At 36.8% G+C, this 20,161-nt stretch overlaps 1 protein-coding gene across 1 annotated transcript in view; it reads right to left on the bottom strand.

Moving 5' to 3' along the window:
- Positions 1-20,161, bottom strand: part of ABCB5 (ATP binding cassette subfamily B member 5) — a 121,854-nt gene that overhangs the window by 88,114 nt on the left and 13,579 nt on the right. Inside the window, exons 5-12 of the mRNA XM_039472840.2 lie at positions 15,774-15,965; positions 15,517-15,688; positions 12,691-12,815; positions 12,433-12,610; positions 10,971-11,084; positions 10,230-10,340; positions 8,137-8,262; positions 6,640-6,843 (exon numbers count right to left, since the gene is read on the bottom strand). Coding sequence (XP_039328774.2) covers positions 6,640-6,843; positions 8,137-8,262; positions 10,230-10,340; positions 10,971-11,084; positions 12,433-12,610; positions 12,691-12,815; positions 15,517-15,688; positions 15,774-15,965 — 1,222 coding nt within the window. The remainder of the gene's footprint in view (positions 1-6,639; positions 6,844-8,136; positions 8,263-10,229; positions 10,341-10,970; positions 11,085-12,432; positions 12,611-12,690; positions 12,816-15,516; positions 15,689-15,773; positions 15,966-20,161) is intronic.

Raw genomic sequence — 20,161 nt, 5'->3', positions numbered from 1 at the left:
CGTTCTTGAGAGACTTTTTAGGTGTTTTTTTGATTTTTTAAAAACATAAATTTATCTTTAGCAAAGTAGATATTTTTTCTTTCATATTTATGGTAGGGGTAACTTCTAGTACACAGGAAACATGGCTGGTAATATTCTACTAAGTTATGTCCCTGATTCAAAGTTCATTTCTTCGAGGAGATAAATTCAAGTATTCTTACTAAACCCTAAATTTCTAGAGATTGATCTTTACTTTTTTAAAAAAAGTCAGCCTTATTGAAGAAATTTATACACAATAAAATGCATCCATTTTAAGGATACAGCTCTCTGAGTATTGACAAATGAGTACCCCCATGCTACCACCACACCGATAAAGATACGGAACATTTCTGTAGCCCTAGTAAGTTTCTTCATGTCACTTTTTTCAGTCAAAACTCACATCTTCCCTCCAGATACCCCTGACATGATTTTTATTACTATATGTGAAGTTTGCTGGATCTAGAATTTCAAGCAAATGAGATCATACAGTATGTACTTCTCTGGCTTGTTTCTTTTACCTAGCATAATATTTTTGAGATTCATCCATGTTGTATCAGTTGTTCACTCCTATGGATTGCTAAGTACTGTTCCACACAACGCAAGTTTACCTTGGGTTGCCAGATTTAGCAAAAACAAGCAACACAAAGAAAACACAAAGCTGTTAAATTTGAATTCAGAAAATGGATTTTTTTAAGAATAAGTATGTTTTATGCAATACTGCTAAACTATTCGTTATCTGAAATTCAAGTTTAACTGGGAATCCAGTATTTCATCTGGCAACACTAGATCTATCACAGTTTGTTCAGGTGTGGTGGCTCACACCTGTAATCCCAGCACTTTAGGAGGTCGTGGTGGATAGACTGCTTGAAGCCAAGAGTTTGAGACCAGCCTGGGCAACATGGTAAAACCCCGTCTTTACAAAAAAACAAAACAAAGCAAAAAAATTAGCCAGGTATAGTGGCATGTGCTACTCAGGAGGCCAAGGTGGGAGGACTGCATATGCCTGGGAGGCTGGGGGGTTGAGGCTGCAGTGAGCTGAGATTGTACACTGCACTCCACCCTAGGTGACAGAGTGAGACTCTTATCTCAAAAAAAAAAAAAAAAAAAAAAAAAGAAAGAAAAACATAGATCTGTCACCATTTGTTTATTTAGTCAACTGTTGATGAATACTTAAATTGTTTCCTCTTTTTGACTATTATAAATAAAGCTGCTATGGATATTCACATACAAGATATTTTTGTGGTGATGTTTTCACTTCTTTTGAATAAATGCCTAAGAATAGAATGCTGAGTCATAGTATATGTTTGACATTATAATAAACTGCCAACTTGCTTTCTGAAATGGTTGTACTGATTTCACTTTTGTTTGAATGAACAAGAGATCTAGTTGCTTACATCAACACCAAAAGTTTCGTTTGTTAGTCTTTTTAATTTTGGCCATTCTAATGAGTGTAAAATGGCATCTCATTATGGTTTTATTTTAGAGTTCCCTGGTGACTAATAATGTTGCATATTTTCAATGTATGTGTTGTTCATTTGATTCTTCTTTTGTAAATTGTCTATTCAGGTTTTTGCCAATTTGTCATTTCTATTTTTTGTCTTATCACCAAGACATAGCATTTCTTCATATATTTGGGATTCATGTCCTTGTTGGACATGTATATTGTAAACATTTTATTGTATTCTGTGTCTTGCCTTTTTGTTTTCTAAATTGTGTCTTTTTTAAAAAAGGTTTTAATTTAAATCAACTACCATTTATCTTTTTTTCCAGTAATGCCTTTTCAGTTTAAGAAACTTTTGCCTATCTCAGAGTCACAAAGATTTTCTCATAAGTTTTAATTTTAGAAGTGTAGACCAATTTTGGCATAAGGTCAATAACAAATTAATTTTTGTATGGGATGTAAAGTAAAAGTCACATTTTATTTTTTCCACAAGGATAACCAGTTATTCCAGCACCATTTGTTGAAAAGATATTTCTTTCCCCCACTGAATTCCATTGGCCTTGTAAAAAGTAACTGAGTAGATATTTGTGAATCTGTATCTGGTCTCTCTGTTCTATTGTACTGGTCTATACCACCATCATTATGCCACTACCACAATCTTAATTGGTATATTAAAATTAGATATTTAGGTTCTCCAGTTTGGTTCTTTTTTTCAAAATTGTTTTGGCTATTGTTGGTTTTTTGATTTCCAAATAAATTTTGGAATCAACATGTTAATTTCTATACATACACATAAAAACTGGCGAGATTTTGATTGATAAAGCATATATATATATATATATATTATTTGTATATCAACTTGGAAAGAATACAAATCTTTTAAAATATAGAGTTACTAAATCAGTGAATAAGGTATTTTCTATTTATTTAGATCTTCTTTCATGCCTATGAGCATTTTATAGCTTCTACCTAGAAGACCTGCACATCTTTCATTAAGTTTATTCTCAAGCATTTTGTTTTTTGATATTACTGTGAATACTGCTTTTATTTTAATTTCATTTGTAACTGTTGCTGTTATTTAGACATCCAGGTTTTTTTTTTTGGGGGGGGTGTGAGGGGAAAGAGTCTTGCTGTGTCACCCAGGCTGGAGTGCAGTGGTACGATCTCAGTTCACTGCAACCTTTGTTTCCTGAGTTCGAGTGATTCTATTGCCTTGGCCTTTCAAGTAGTGGGATTACAGGTGTGCACCACCATGCCCAGCTAATTTTTTGTATTTTTAGCAGAGACAAGGTGTCGCCATGTTGTCCAGGCTGGTAACAAGCTCCTGTCCTCAAGTGATCCACCTGCCTCAGCCTCCCAAAGTGTTGGGATAACAGGTGTGAGCCACTGCACCCAGCTGCTCTTTGAAATAATTATAGATACACTAAAGTTATCTCTTTTTTTTTTTTTTTGAGTGAGTTTTGGTAATTTGTATCTTTCAAGTAATTGACTCTCATCTAAGTTGTCAAATTTACAGACATAATATTGTTGGTAATATTTCCTTATTAACCTTTTAATGTCCTTGGAATCAGTAGTCATGTACCATCTTTCATTCTTGATGTTGGTCATTTCTCCTCTGTCTCTCTCTCTGTCTCTCTATCTCTCATCAGCTTTGCTACAGTTTGACTTTTTTTTTTTCAATCTTTTCAATGAACCAGCTTTTGGTTTCAATAATTGATGTGTTTCAGTTTTTTATTTTACTAATTTCTACTGTAATTTCTGTTTACCTAGTCTTGTTTATTTTGGGTTAATTTGCTCTTCTTTCTCTAGTTTCTCTAGGTGAAAATTAAGTTTACAGGCTGTAGATTTTTTTCCTTTCTAAAAATAAGCAATAAATACTACAAGTTTCTTGCAAAGCAGTACTTTATCCCACAAATACTAATACATTGTAATTTCATTTTTATTTAGTTGAGAATAGTTTTTAATTTTCTTGAAATTTCTCTTTTGAGCTATAGATTCTTTAGAAGTGTTTTTTTTTTGTGTGTGTGTGATTTCTTGGAAATATTTATGTATTTTCCAGATATATTTTTGTTATTTATTTTTAGTTTAATTCTATTATGGTCTGAGAATGTATTTTCTATGTTTTCTATTCTTTGAAAGGGTGAAGGTTTTGTTTTGTTTGTTTTAATGGCCCAGAATATTGTTTATCTTAGACAATGTTCCATGTGCACTTGAGAAGAATGTTTTCTGCTGTGTTGGCTGGCATGACCTATAAATGCCAGTTGAATCAAGCTGGTTGATCGTATTGTTCTTCTATATTCTCACTGATATTCCACCTACTCGTTCTATCAAGTACTGATGCCTTCACTGAAGTTGTGGATTTGTCTTTCTCCTTTCAGATGTATCAGTTTTTACTTCACGTATTTTGAAGCTCTTTTCTGAATGAATAAATATTTGGGAATATGTTTCTTGCATACAGGCCATATTTTTCTGTTTCTTTGAATGTCTGGTTTTTGTAAATTATGTACTGAGTACTGTGATTGTTGTACTGGAGAGACTCTGAGTTCTGTTTTCTTCTGGAACAACAACAACAAAAAAAGCACTGATCTTGAACTTGTGCAGTCTTGAACTGACTGATCTTGAACTTGTGCAGTCTTCATTTTAGGTTTCATTGGGGTGAATTTGTAGAAAGCCACATAACTCTGCAGAATCCAACCTCCAAAACGTCTCTGGGCATCTTGTCATAGCTTGGTCTCGGGGTTTGTTAGGGCAGGTCTGGAGTAGATCTTACTCCAGGGTGTGGTCCTGACTCCTAAGGTGTGGCTTTTTCCATGTTTTAGCTACTTGCCTGGGGTGTTAAAATGGTGTTAATGTGATCTCTCCATTCCGACCGGGGCTGTACTTTCAACAACCCCACAGCACTACCTGACTTCTATCCAGTGTTCTGCTTGCAGCTTTGTGGCTGCCACTCTCTGGTAAGCCTTGGGTAGATAGCCTTATCCTCAGATAAGGATTCCTGAGGAATGCCCACATGGACGTGGACTTCTGCCCCAGCCTTATCGCCACAGCTGATCTCTTCTCACATTTCCAGCTGCTTAAGCTGCCCTAAAATTTAATCTTTGCCTTTCAGCTCAGTGGGGCTACCAAGTTCTGTCTGGATTCCAGTTCACAAAGATGAGGTCAGAAATGTATTCCCAGACCGAATTCATGGAGTTCCTTTATGAGATTCCTCTCTGTTAGGAATCAGTCTTTCATTACCTCTCTTCCAATGCATGGAAATGACTGCCCTTGGCCTCATATGTTTTATCTAATTTCGTGGTTATGAGTGAAAGGCTAACCAGTATCAGCTAATTATCATACATTAATTTTAAAATCTGTGTATATGTAAAGAAAATAATGCTCTATATTTTTTAGCATACCTTTCCCCAATTTTTCACCTTTTATTTATTTTATTTATTTTCAACTTTTATTTATTATTGTGCTTTCTCATTTTTCTGGTTAACTGTGGCTGTGGAATTTAGTCTTCATCATAATAAGCTACTATTTTAAATTTGTTAGGGTTATATCTTCTGAATGTACTATTAGATTTATAGCAAGGGGCATCTTTGTGCAGTATTGGGCTTTTGGTAAAAGCAAGTACTAACTGACAGGATATGATATAAGAGGCACCAGAAAGCTCCCTAATTACAAGTGGGAAATGAGAGCATTGATGTTTTAAGGAAAGGAGGTCATTGGAAGGGGCAAAACATTAACTAAAGGAAATGTGTGTTCCCAAACCACAGGCAAAGAATCACCTTAAATCTTTAATGATTTTGCTGGCCTAAATATGTCCTAATTATGATTCTAAATAATGGGGACAAGAGATAATTACTGGCATAACAAATTTTTTAATTAAAAAATGAGAATAAAATCATTACAAGCTATAAAGTGTGGTTTGTGAAATATGCCCATTAAAATAAATGTTTTTGTTATTGTGACCCTCTGGGATGGTGGAATTTTATATGTACAATTTTATATGTGGGGAGTACCTTATGACATACGAACAAATTTCATTCGTTTGTATGTCATAAGGTACTTCCCACAGTAATTTCAGATGAGGCTGAGTAACTAATACCTTAGGAAATATTTTTTAAAACGGACTTAGAGCACCCTATTAATTCTGAATACCCATTAAGATCTCATAAGTCCTGTTAGCAAGAATTGTAACTTACTGTATTGCTTTCCAAATATGACTTCACTTTTTTTTTTTTTTTTTTTAACAGAGTCTCACTCTGTTGTCCAGTCTGGAGTGCAGTGGTGCAATCTCAGCTCATTGCAACCTCCATCTCCCAGGTTCAAGCCATTATCCTGCCTCAGCCTCCTGAGTAATCGGGACTACAGGAGCATGCCACCATGCCCGGCAATTTTTTTGTATTTTTAGTAGAGATGGGGTTTTACCATGTTGGCCAGGCTGGTCTGAAACTCCTGACCTCAGGTGATCTGCCTGCCTGGGCCTCCCAAAGTGCTGGGATACAGGCGTGAGCCACCACACCCAGTCTGATTTCAGATTTCTTATGCAATGTTCACTTCCTGGGCTTTAAAAAATGATCATAATTTTTATTGTGGTTTGTCACAGAATCTATCCGAACATCATGTGTATGACATTCCTACTCTCAGCCACAAGATGGCCTCGCAAATAAACATTTTAGACATCATTTCTCAGCCTGATGGTTTTGTTTCATATTTCTTTGTTATGCTTTAACATATCTTTCATTTTTTCTTCTTCATTTGCAGAACAAAATATGACTTTTTTTCAATTTGGCCTTTAAATGATGTATTTCTTCTTTTGGTTGTTACTATGCATTCTTCTCTACAGATGTTTCACACAGGGGTGTCCAATCTTTTGGCTTCCCTGGGCTACATTGAAAGAAGAATTGTCTTGGGCCACACATAAAACCCACTAAAATTAGCAATAGCTGATGAGCTAAAAAAAAAAAAAAAGTCACAAAAATTCTTATAATGTTTTAAGAAAGTTTACAGATTTGTGTTGGACCATATTCAAAGCCCTCTTGGGCCATGGGTTGGACAAGCTTGTTCTAGGACAATCCAGAAATTCATCACACCCCTACTGTTCTGCACCGGTTGTTGTTTCATTACCTTATATTAGAATATTGCAGTGCTGCCATCATAAGCTAAGGACATAGGCTGCACAGTGTACTCACATTAGGAAACTCCATGATAAAATCGTAAGCATTTGCTTCCCTTGCTGCTCTCTCCACCTCTTCATCAGTCACATCATCTCGTCCATACTTGATATTGTTACTGATGGTGGTCCCGAACAAAACAGGCTCTTGGCTGACCACTCCAATATGTTCCCGGTAATGCCGCACATTTAAAGCTCTGATATCGTTCTTATCCACTGTGATCTGCCAATCCAAAGAATGAACCATGTTGTGATGCCTTTTCCTTTGTTGATTTTAGAGTATCTTGTACTAAACCAAAATATAAGCTGAGAAGTATCATATTTTAAGAATCAAAGACTATATTTTGATAAAATATTTATAACTTATTTATTGTCCATAGACTTTTTCTGGTAGATGGGAACAAACAAAACCACAAAAGAATAATTGGTCTAAAACCTGGCCAGATCATCTAATTATCTTAATGCTAAGATCCACAAGTTAGATATTATAAATGTACATATTCTAGGTTCCCCAAATGTTTTTATGTAGACACGTACAAAAAACTTCAGTTTTGTTATTTTAAGACTGATGTGACCCTTACATTTCTTTTAGGAAACAGCCTTCATCATTTGAATACCTCACACCCCTGCAGAAGACAAAAGTGTCTTCTATTCATTGCTATACATAATAATAAATAATAATACATAATACTAAGTAATCTCTGTCTTCTCCACAGGTGGTGCCATTGCCAGTTACCCCAGCATACTCCAGTGACAGAAGCCAGGATGTGGTAATTCTAACTTATACAGTCTCTATTTCTTACCAATGCTCGTTTTCTGTCTGGGCATGGGTATTCTATGCAACTATTTTATACATGTAACACTCACCTAATAATTTATGCAGTCACATGGGTCTAGGATACTTTAAATGAAAAATTTAAGAAGTAAAATTTAAATAAAGCCAGGCACTAGGGGAGTAGGTTTTCTTTTAAAAATAACTGTTGAAAGTTTGAAGAGAAGCATTAAGAGTCATACACTTTTGAGTATCAAATCTCATCCTCTATGCCACTTACAAGGCTGAGAAAGTAAGTGCGACATTGTAAGCTCCAAGAAAAAAAGAAGTGGAGATGTTTTCTACATCATTCTTCTGGGACAAACTTTGAAATTCTTGGTAGATGCTGGATACTGACATTTAATATGCTATTTTTCTCCACAACATTCACTCCCTTCTAACATACTAGATAATTTACTTATTTTATTTATTGTTTGTCTCTGATTATTAGAATGTAAACTTCATGAGGGCTGATTTGTATCTGTCATATTCACATAGGTATTCTCAGAACCTAAAGCTGCCTGCCACTAAATAAATATTTGTTGAATGAATAGATACAAAGGGAAGAAAACAATGTGGCTTCTCTCCCGGCTCTACTGTTGGAAATGAAAAGTGACATTTTCATTTCCAACACTAGAGCTGTGAGCTCTGTGGTGTTTCCGTATTCGGTTAGGTAGACTGCATGGTTTTGCTAGCTGCACTTACAAAGCCATCATCTGGATCATATAACCTCTGCAGAAGCTGGACTACCGTACTCTTCCCACTGCCATTGGGACCGACCAAGGCGACCGTCTCTCCAGACTTAATTCTGAGATTCAGACCTTTCAGAATCTATTGGAATGTATGGAGGGAGAATCATAAAACTGCAATAGGAATATGACGGACACATTTTCAGAAAATGAATATGTAATTATAAACCAAAACAAATTCTTCTGTAGAATTTAAAAAAGATTAGATCTTACTATGTTTGTTTCATGTACATGTATAATAATAGCTTAAATAACTTATGAAAATAATAGTAAAATAATCTCTCATTATCTCTCTCTGTAAAGAAGAGATCTAAATTAAGAGTACTCTCAGAATATTAACTAGTAAACTGTTCACATTTTCAACTAAAATATTTTATATGAATTTTGACTATTAAGTTAATGAAAGTCTTGTCTTAATTTGTAGCAAGTGAATGAAATCTTGCCAGATATTGTCACAAGCTATTTAAGGAAGCTCCTTCTTAGAATATACTAACATAATTGCAAAGCATATTTTAAAGTAAAACAACTGGCAGAGTTTCTCAGGGACTCCCAATAGTTGATAGTTTATCATTAGAAACCCTGGTAGGTCTCAAGGTGACCCATGAGGAAACATTTTAAACATTTTCTCAATGACTGGAGTTGCTACAGCATTTAGGGTCTCAGGTACCTGCAGTATGAGTGAAGTCTCACAAGAATGACCCTCTCAAATGACAACAGTGATCCTGTTGAGAAATTCTCACCTATCCTCGCTTGCATCTCTATGTAGTTAGCCCTAAACAGGGGAATCTCCCCTTGAATTCTCTTACTTTGATCTCACCATTTGTAAAGCAGTGGACCCTTTGCATAAGCCAAACATAAAACCCTCAAAGGGCCAAGCAAAGTTCTCTGAAAGAGGTGAGAAATTGGGGACCATGAGGAGTACCTCTTCTCATACCTGCACTTTTACTCTAGATTTGGTTTCTGATCGTTCCATGAAAGAATTTGTTTTATTTATTTCAAATGGGTGGACCAAAAAAATTTCATTCTTTAGTTTAACAAAAAGGGTTATGTTTCAAAAGTTTATTTTAAAAATAGTTGTTTAAAACCCAAAGAACACTTTCCCATGCAATATAATGGCACAATTAGAGCTTAAGTCCTCAGGAAGCCAATCAAAATGCAGTTGCAAAATATAGTTTGAAATTCTCTACAATTGAGAAAAATGGTGGAAGTCAATACTATTCCAATAATGGTAATTAAGTAACAATTTTTTTTAAAAAATAAATAAGTTTGAAAAGAGAATTTCAATCAAAATTTTAATCAGAAGAAAATAAGGAAGTAGAAGTAGGTAGGTCTATACAAATTCTATAAAAGACATTAGAAATGGATTACATTAGTTATTTTATCTATTTCACTTAAAATCATGTCTTTTCTATGAAGCAAGTGTTTTATTATTAATAATTACCTTTTTCAGTCTTTCACAACAACTACTTTTTGGGTAAATACACTAATGAAGTCAAAGGGGGAAGGCAATAAAGACACACGTTTTCACAAGAACTTGTCAAAGGCTAACTGATAGAGTAGGGTAAACTCTGTGTGTGTGTGTGTGTGTGTGTGTGTGTGTGTGTGTGTAAAGCTGATAAAGTACTAGCCACAATTGCTGGTGCAGTAAAAGCCCTAGGAAAGGAAAAAGGAAAAGGCACATGTGCATAATTCTCCTAGGTTAAAGACGAGGGGGTTAAAATGTTATCTATGTTGAGTGGGGTAGCGTCTAGGAGCCACCAATAGGTGGCACCATCAACCAAAGACACTTTGGTGTTTTCCCAAATCCAGAGTGGAAGAATTTCACAGAGCTGAAAATGCTTTAGTCAGTTGAATATAGAAAAAAGGCTTCAAAATATAACTCGTTGATCCAAAGTTATTTGTTCATTATTTATCTATCTCCTCAAGTCTGTAAGCAAAGTAGCCAAAATCTTGGTCAAAGTGATCCTAAGTAATCATGTCAGAGAAGATCTTGGCCAGTAGAAGATAATTTCAGAAAACTGCACAATCGTATAATTTGTTTTAACCTACCTTGATAGAGGGTCTTGATGGATAATTGAAATAAACATTTTTAAATTCCACAGTTCCTTCAATGGATTCTGGTTTATATCCAGCTGTTGAAAAGTTATCTATACTGGGTTTCTTGGAAAAACAAAGGAAATGTTATAAATCTTCAAAGAAGTAAGCTGACACTCTCTACATCCTAAAAATAGTTTAAGGGTGGTTTTCTTCCACAACGGTTTCCTTTCTGCTTTAGAAGTGCGTTGAGTTAGACATGAAGGTTTCAGTAAAACACAACCTCCTTGTAGAAAAGAGTTAAAAGCAATCTCTCTTTCCCATAAACAACTGAGCAACATTAATTTTTACATTCTATTGTTTTGGTGAAGCAAGTGTGCATGTTTTTTGTCTCCTTCTTGCAGTAATGATAGTTATTCTTTTTTTTTTTTTTTTTTTTGAGACAGAGTTTCGCTCTTGTTACCCAGGCTGGAGTGCAATGGAGCGATCTCGGCTCACCACAACCTCCGCCTCATGGATTCAAGCAATTCTCCTGCCTCAGCCTCCTGACTAGCTGGGATTACAGGTAAGTGCCACCATGCCCAGCTACTTTTTTGTGTTTTTAGTAGAGACGGGGTTTCACCATGTTGACCAGGATGGTCTCGATCTCTCGACCTCGTGATCCACCCGCCTCGGCCTCCCAAAGTGCTGGGATTACAGGCTTGAGCCGCCGCGCCCGGCATGATAGTTATTCTTTAAAGCAATAAGAGGTCTTACCTTATCAATAACCTGGAAAATATTAAAGGCAGCTCCTCGGGCTATTGTGAAGGTTTCAAAATGAGGGGCTGCTGCTCCAATGCAATAACTACTATGGATTACACTAAAGAAAACCTGCAGGAGCAAACAAAATGATATTTAGCTTTCTGCAGTTATATAAGAAAGACAATAGAATGTAATATATAATTATTGGTTTGGTCTCACAGAGAGATATTAGAAAAATTGGGTAAGAAAGAATGAAAGATATGACCAAATAAAAAGGAAACACAAATTAATCCAAGTATCATTGGCCTTTTCCTAATATGGAAACCTTTTGACTATCTCATAGTCTTCTAGGTTTCACCTGCTGGGATGTGTGACTGGGAAAATTTGCTGACTGAAGTGTGCTGGCCATGTATAAACCCAATGGTGAGTTACACTCCCCTCCTTGCTAGGTGACCCCTTGAACTTTAAAAAGAAAAATGCAGTAGATTTCATTGGCTCAGAGACATTGTACTGTTTGCACTCAAACTGTTTTTGGAATTTTTGTACTGGGGACAATTATCCATTTTAAGGGAGACTCATCTCTGCACAAAGTCAAATAAGAAAAGAATCCCTCAAGCTAGGAGCTCTTATTCCTATCTTTTAGATGAGGATGCTCAGGCTTAGTAAGCCATTTACTTAGCCACACATAAATTGAGGAGCACAAATGAGTAAAAAAAATCCTTCATGCTCATATTTCACTTTATATGAGATAAATGAATAGCTAAAAATCTTAATTATGAATGCCTCAAATTCAAAAGATGAATTTAATGGAAAGAAGGGAAATCTGTAGAATGGAAAGGCCAAATCAGGATCAAAGTATATAGAGCACATCATTTTGATTCATCAAGACAAATGTTTCTTAATCCTGTACTGATCTGTTTATTGTTGTAACTTGGGAGGATAACTGAATAAATTATTATTTAACATATAACCCCTAGAAATGTAAAAGTCTTCAAACTGTGATGGTGGACAGAGCTATATGTAGTCTGCTTTTAACATTACTACATACTGAAAGAACAGAGGAAGAGGAGGTGAGTGCAAACTCTGCAGACTATTTATGGAGAGAAGACATTTAGCAAGGTGAATGTGGAATGCCATCTGATCTCGGCCAAGATGAAAGGAAAAATCTCACTAAAGAATGGCCTTTTTCACTGTTAGATTAAGAAAACTGAATGTATCTCCCAATAGGGAATTCAATTATGATTCTTCTAAAAGCAGAATGCAGATGCTTGACACAACAAGGACACTGAAACATGTTGGATGAATAAATCCTGTCAATTCATAACTATAAAGGTGCATACAAATAATTTGAGGTAAACAAATACTTGTTTATTAAAAATGTTCACCTTTGAATATTCATCTTTGAAGAAGAATTTTGGCTAAACTAGAGAAGGAAAGATTTTCCAGGCCAGATACCTTGTTCTCAAACAAGACTTACAGCAAGAACAGTCCCGATGGTATATCCAGGTTCTCCGTTAAGAATCAAGGAGGTTCCATACCAAAAAGCAAGTCCATAGGTTCCGTTCATAAAGAAGTACACAGCACCAAGAGACAGTTTTGAAGCTATAGCCTTTTTTATGCCCAAATCCTTTGCATCTTTGAGATTCTGTGTATACCTTACAAAAACAGAACACAGCTTAGTGGCCACTGGGGAAAATAAAACCAAGCAGATTTTGTTATGTTCAAAGGGACAGACCTTTGAAGTTCTTTCTTCTGGCCCCCAAAGGCTACGACTGTTCGGATTGATGACAAAACTTCTTCCGCCACAGCCCCAGCTTTGGAATAGGCATTTAATTCCTTAGTGGTCAATGAGATGACCATCTGTAATAAACCACCACCACAGTTAAAGAATGACTCTGCATAGTAATAATGTGCTGAGCATTGAAGTCAGGCAGAATTTGAATTCTAAGTAGCCTAATGGTGTGTTTTACAACTCTATCTCTGTATTTTTAAAAACTCTTTTTGGAAAAGGATGTCTACATTGGCACATTTGAGAAAGACTTGATTTGGAGAAGGATATTAAGGACACCATTTTTGTGTGTGTACACTCTGGAAATTAGTGGGCCTGATTTGACTTGATTTGATTTGTTGCTATGTACAAAGCAAAGCTTCCAGAGGGTGTGGGTTTCAGGGCTGTGTCAGAAAGAGGAACACAATCCTGATGATGTGTGGGATGTAACAATAAAATCATTACTGCATGTTGCAGTCTCTCTAGTAAATGCTTTCTCTTCAAATATTAAGAGGTAAGATTTCAGAGAGAAAGGAGAAAATATCACTATTGGTGACTAGACAGGTTTACCTGATTTCACATAGCCTTTCTCTGTTATAGGTCCCATTTACTAATCCTTTTACAGTTTTGTAATTAGCACAACAGTTCCACCAAAGGGAACAGCGAGAACACTGCCTTCAGAGCTGTGAATTTATAACTATTGCCTATTTGCATAGCAAGTCTATCCACCTTAAAAATATATTCCACATAATAGGAGCTGATTTTACATAAGACATGCTTGGATAACTGTTAAAGTTAGAGGGTAGAAGAAACTGAGTAATCCTCATTATTTTCTGAGTTCACTTGCTAAAGATAATTATTCCTGTAGCATATCACTAGAGGGGAAACACCACCTGGCACAAATCCCTGTACTTAGCAAGTATTTAATAGATAATTGCCAGGTTGAATTGAAGGAAGGTAGAAACAGTCCCTTCTGGTATTGCATCATTTGGATAACTCTGACCTTCACCTACTGCTTCTTGATCAATTAATACAGAAATAGAATTTAGACTACCCACTGCTATTCCTTTTTTTTTTTTTTTTTTTTTTTTTGGAGACAGAGTTTCACTCTTGTTACCCAGGCTGGAGTGCAATGGCGCGATCTCGGCTCACCGCAACCTCCGCCTCCTGGGTTCGGGCAATTCTCCTGCCTCAGCCTCCTGAGTAGCTGGGATTACAGGCACGTGCCACCATGCCCAGCTAATGTTTTGTATTTTTAGTAGAGACGGGGTTTCACTATGTTGACCGGGATGGTCTCGATCTCTTGACCTCGTGATCCACCCGCCTCGGCCTCCCAAAGTGCTAGGATTACAGGCTTGAGCCACCGCGCCCGGCCCCCACTGCTATTCCTTTAAACTTCCTTGTTTACCTCTCTTCTGTGGGCAGTTAAGTTTCTGATCTTAGTAACTTACTGCAGCCAATCTTTCTACTGAGATTTCCTTCTTCATTTCAAATAAGCTGAGGATGAAGGTTTTGATAAAGGTTACAAAGTCAACACTTAGAGTCACACTAAGTAAAGGTGTGCTGTCCAAATATCCAAGCCTGTTGTTAAGGGATTAGCCCACTATTGAATATTTTTATTGCTGAAAATTCTTGTTTGGTTGAATTTGTGTATGGTTAGCAAATAAACTCTGGGAACGTTATGAACTGGGTTTCCATTAAGAACAATTAGTATTGCAAAGTTTAAAGCACTGTGCCTCCGATTTAGAAGATGAGTATATACACTGATAGAATTGCCAAAGATATGATTTGGAGAGTAATATTAGATATATATTTGTTGTTTTTAGACTTCATAAGATACTGGTTTCAAAACCAGGCTGCAAATAAGATTACAGTTTTGTGGTCTACACCAAAACAGTGCTAAAAATGTAATTTAGAATACAAGTACAAAATTTGTTTAAAAAACTGAAACATATTCATGTGGTATATAAAAATAGATATTAGCAGACATTTGAAATGTAATTGAAAGCCTTATCAAAATATTAACTTGGCTAGTGAAGTGGCTTACTAGCCTGCAATCCCAGCACTTTGGAAGGCCAAGGTGGGTGGATCGCTTGAGCCCAGGAATTTGAGATTAGCTTGGGCAACATGGCAAAAACCTGTCTCTACAAAAAGTACAAAAGTTAGGTGGGCATAGTCACATGTGCCTGTAGTCCCAGCTACTGGGGGCTGAGGTGGGAGGATGACTTGAGCCTGGGAATTAGAGGCTGCAGTGAACTGTGCTTGCACCACTGTACTCCAGCTTGGGTGACAAAGTGAGACTTTGCCTCAGACAGCATTTACATATAGATTTGTATATATATAAACTTTAAGAGGGTGCTATAAAAAAGCGTTTTAAGCATTTACTGTTTTAGGATTTTCTTATTCCGTTCTACCCAGTGAAATGAATCGTAACACATTTATCTGGGAATTTAGAACCAACAAGTCTGTCCCAATAGCAATAACTAAACACCACGTGTATAATGGCATCATACTTTATCCATGCTACCACTTAAAGTTATGTTAGACTGCTAAATGAAGAGAAATGTTTTCAATGTTGTAAGATATTAAAAACAAATTTTATTTTAGCCAAATAACTTGAAGATAGAAAGGTGACTAATTATGAACAAAATCAGAAGTATTTGTGGTGTATAATATCCCTTTGTAGTTTGGGACGTGGCAAATGAATAGAAAAGGCATTTTTTGACAAACTCAGTGAGTCATTTAGTCCACACTGCTGCTTCCATTCAATATCGTATCAGCCAGCTCACTTACCTTAGAACATGCTGCTGCTGAAACCATTATAAGGGGAGACATGGATAGAGTCACTAGGGTGAGTTTCCAGCCTTTCATCAAACCAATAGCCAGGCCAATCAAAAAAGTAGACATGTTTTGAAAAAACAGAGAAATCTTGTCTCCAATACCATCACTGATTTTGTCAATGTCACTGAAACAAGCAAATACATGTAGTTAAGTCATTTACATGTCACATATGAAAACAAAGCTAACATATTACAATGTCATCCTCTTACTCAGTCATACGAGTGTTAAGTTCACCGATGTCACAGCTATCAAACCAGCCGATGTCCTGTGCCAAAACTGAATGAAAAAACTGTTTTCGAATCCTCTTGGTCTGTCGTGCTGCAGTTACAATCCAAAAGGAAATCTGTATGTAGCCAAAAATCAAGGCAGCAACACCTATTCCAACATAATACAGGGTCAACCTGAAGAAACAGTGTTAGAACGTGAGACAGCAGCACATTTTCCTCTTGTTACACACAAAAAGTCAATCACAGTATTTGATTGAGGAAATTTATGTTAGAACCTATAAAGAGAACTAAAAATAACATGCGATGAGGTGAAGTACATTGAATGTAATGATCTAGGTTTCCCTGGTAAGACATAGAGTATATCTTTTACATTATTGGCAGAAATTACTATTTTTAAACACTCTTGCTACTTGTATTTCCTTTCAGTATTTTTAATATTTTCATATGAAAAATTTCCATTGAGATAATTAGGCAACTGTAGGCAGAACTGGAGGGTTAAAAAAAAAAAAAGTGATAGCAGTCAAAAGCATTTGATAAAAAGCTTAAAAACTATACATAGTCGGCCGGGCGTGGTGGCTCAAGCCTGTAATCCCAGCACTTTGGGAGGCCGAGGCGGGTGGATCACGAGGTCAGGAGATCGAGACCATCCTGGTCAACATGGTGAAACCCCGTCTCTACTAAAAATACAAAAAATTAGCTGGGCATGGTGGCGCGTGCCTGTAATCCCAGCTACTCAGGAGGCTGAGGCAGGAGAATTGCCTGAGCCCAGGAGGCAGAGGTTGCGGTGAGCCGGGATCGCGCCATTGCACTCCAGCCTGGGTAACGAGTGAAACTCCGTCTCAAAAAAACAAAAACAAAAACAAAAACAAAAAAACTGTACATAGCCCCAAAATTCAACTTAAGGAATTCACCCTAAGGTGATATTTACAAAGATTCATCTATATAAATGGTTTTTGTGGCATTTGTAACAATATGGGAAAGCTGAAAACCATCCAAATATGGAACAGTAGGAGACCAGATAAGAAATGTAATTATTTAATAAATGTATACTGAGTGCCCACTATGTGTGAGGTTCTAGATACACAGCCATGAGCAAGATAATAAGTCCTCCAATTCTGGGAGGAGGTAGACAATACACAAAGAGAAAAAAAAAATAGGTTTTTCTATGAAGGAAGTAAACAGGGTGATAGGCCACAGAATAACTGGTGGGTAAACATGGGTTGGGAGAGCTGGTGCAGATAAATAGAGTGGTTAAGAAAAGTTTCTTTGAGGAAGTGATGTTACTGCTGGGATCCAAAACATGAAATTAAACCAGCCATAAAAAGGGCAGGAAGTGCATTCCAGGGAGAGGAAAAACATCTCTCCCAGGAGAGACTGAGTCAAAAAAAGTTGTTGAGCATGTTCCAGAAACAAAAGAAGTCCAAAGTGGTAAGAAAAGATGAGGCTGGAGAATCTGGCATATTCTAGGGTTTTTATAGTGCATATTTCACCTTTTATTCCAAGAGAAGCAGAAGATCATTGGAAGATCTAAGCATGGGATGGCATTATCAACTTTTTAAAAGACCACTCCAGCTTCTCTGTGGAGGATGGATGAAAGCAGAAATAATGGAAGCAGGAAGTTCTGTGAAGAAGCTACTGCCATGGCCAAGGTGAGAAGAATTGGGGCCTGGATGAGGATCATGGCAGTCTACATAAAAAGAAGCAGACAGATTTTACGTGTATTTTAGAAACAAAAATTGCCAGACTAATGGACATCCTGAACAAGAACAACCAACTTTCTCTGCCGGACACGTGACTGGGAAGACTGTCAAAGCAAAAATCTCCATTCCTGCCTCCAAATGACACCTATCCTGAAAAAGAAACATCCTTTTCATTCAGTCCTCTACATTATGAGAGTTTGATCTGCCTGAAGAGCATCAGATTTGTATGCCTGACCTTGAATGAGGTACCTTTCATGATCCTTGAAGAGAAGAGAGAACTTGAAAAGTTGTCACAGGTAGGCCCGCCCTTTGCCTATGAGGATTCTCTGTCTCCCACGGGGATCTAATCAGTCACAGTCGCCTTCAAACATACAATTGACCCAGGATGTTCAATTGCCAACTGTTTGCTCTAGCATGGATATTTAGATTTTTTTAGTGCTTTATAATTTTTTTGCCTTTCTTTTTTTAAAAAAAGATGGGATCTTGCTGTATTGTCCAGGCTGTCCTCAAATTCTGAGGCTTAAGGGATTCTCCTGCCTCAGCCTCCTGAGTAGCTGGCGTTGATGGTCCATAACACTGGGACTACAGGAACAAACTAGTGTCTTATAGTGTGTGTGTGTGTGTGTGTGTGTGTGTGTGTGTGTGTGTGTAATAATAAAGTGATCTTTGTCTTCCTGAAAAAAAGTTGCCAATGTATTGAATATGAGGAATGCAGGAAAGAGAGAAATCAAGAATAACTTCTTAGGTTTTGAGTTGAGCAGCTGGTGATGAGGATATCACTTCCACTTGTGAGGGACTGGGACAAAGACAAGATTTGCAGGACATAGAGAGAGCTTGGATTTAGATTTGCAAAGACTGAAATGCCTGTTAAACCTCAAAGTGGAGATCGGGTAAGAAGCTGAAAATGAGAAATGGAAGCACAAGAGAGGGGGTCTAGGCAAGGGATGTGGATTTGAAAGCAGTAACTGTTAGGCGGGTGGTAATTAAAACAAAGGGACTGGCTGAGAACACCCAGGTAGAGGAAGAATTAAGTGAATCTGTCAAGAGGCTAGTGAGGTAGTTGCTAGAAGGCTGTGATGTGCCCTATGTAGAAAACAGGTGTGTCAGATAAGCTTCATTCAGGCATGAGATAGAGTGCTGTTGACGATGAGTTCAATGTTAAAGAATCACTGACACATATTAAATAAGATGACTTTAAACAAAAGCACACGTAAAGTGAGGTTGCATATTATTTGGTTGATGAAAAGTTTGTTACCAGAGGCTCACAGGATCCTCACTGTATTTCTCCTAAGGGTAATGAATGGTTTAGAATTTGATAATTCAATTTTCACAGAAACTTTAGCAGAACATAACTATCACAAATAATTTACTGTGTTTTCTTGTAAGAGGTACTATTATTCAAGGGTAGGATGGAACACTACAGCCTTAATACAAATCATCTAGCTGAATTTTTTTAATGTTGTGGGGAAAATGTTTGCAACAATCAAGTAAAATAAATGTAAGATGAATACACTGAAAACCACAAGACTTTAGGAGAAGCTAAACAAGCTCTAAATAAATGAAGAGACACTCCTTGTTGATGGACTCGGAGACTCAGTGTTGTTAAGATGACAATTTCCCCCAAATTAAGATTCAATGCAAGCCTTGTCAAAATTCTCATGTGTGCTCTCCTAAATAGACAAGGTGATCATAAAAAATATATATGGAAATGTAGAGAACTCAGCTTAGTCAAAGTAGTTTTTAAAAAGAAGAACAAATTTGGAGAACTTAAATTTCCTGAGTTTATTTATTAAAACTATAAAACTATAGTAATCGAAACAGTACAATACTGGCATAAAGACAGATATATCAATAACTGCAACAGAGCTGGGAGAACAGAAACTGACCCTTACATTTATTGGCATTTGATTTTTAACAAAGGTGCCAAGGCAATGCACTTGAGAAATGCATTTGTGTTTTCAACAAATGATTCTGGGACAACTGGATCGCCACATGCAAAAAAGATAAATTTAATCCATTACCTCACATCATTCACAGAGATTAACTCAAAATGGATCACAGACCTAAGGGTTTAAGAGTTAAAACATTGTGATTTCAAGAAGAAAATGTCGGGCCGGGCGCGGTGGCTCAAGCCTGTAATCCCAGCACTTTGGGAGGCCGAGGCGGGTGGATCACAAGGTTGAGAGATCGAGACCATCCTGGTCAACATGGTGAAACCCCGTCTCTACTAAAAATACAAAAAATTAGCTGGGCACGGTGGTGCGTGCCTGTAATCCCAGCTACTCGGGAGGCTGAGGCAGGAGAATTGCCTGAACCCAGGAGGCGGAGGTTGCGGTGAGCCGAGATCGCGCCATTGCACTCCAGCCTGGGTAACAAGAGCGAAACTCCGTCTCAAAAAAAAAAAAAAAAAAAAAAAAAAAAAAATGTCAAGGAAAACCTTCGTCACCCTGGGTTAGGCAAAAAATTCCCATACCCAAAAGTGTAATCCATAAAATAAAAACTTAATGAATTGAACTTTACCAAAGTTAAAAATTTTGTCCTTCAAAAGAAACCTCTAAGAAAGTGAAAACTCCAACAGATGGAGAGGAACTATTTGCCAATCATATATCTGACAAAGAACTTGTAATCAGAATTTATAAAGAATTATTTCCACTTAATAATAAGAGGACA

This window comes from Saimiri boliviensis, chromosome 10, assembly GCF_048565385.1.
Source record: "Saimiri boliviensis isolate mSaiBol1 chromosome 10, mSaiBol1.pri, whole genome shotgun sequence".
NCBI classification, from domain to species: domain Eukaryota; kingdom Metazoa; phylum Chordata; class Mammalia; order Primates; family Cebidae; genus Saimiri; species Saimiri boliviensis.
Note: the sequence above shows the minus strand (reverse complement) of the source record. Positions and strands in the feature narration are given on the sequence as shown.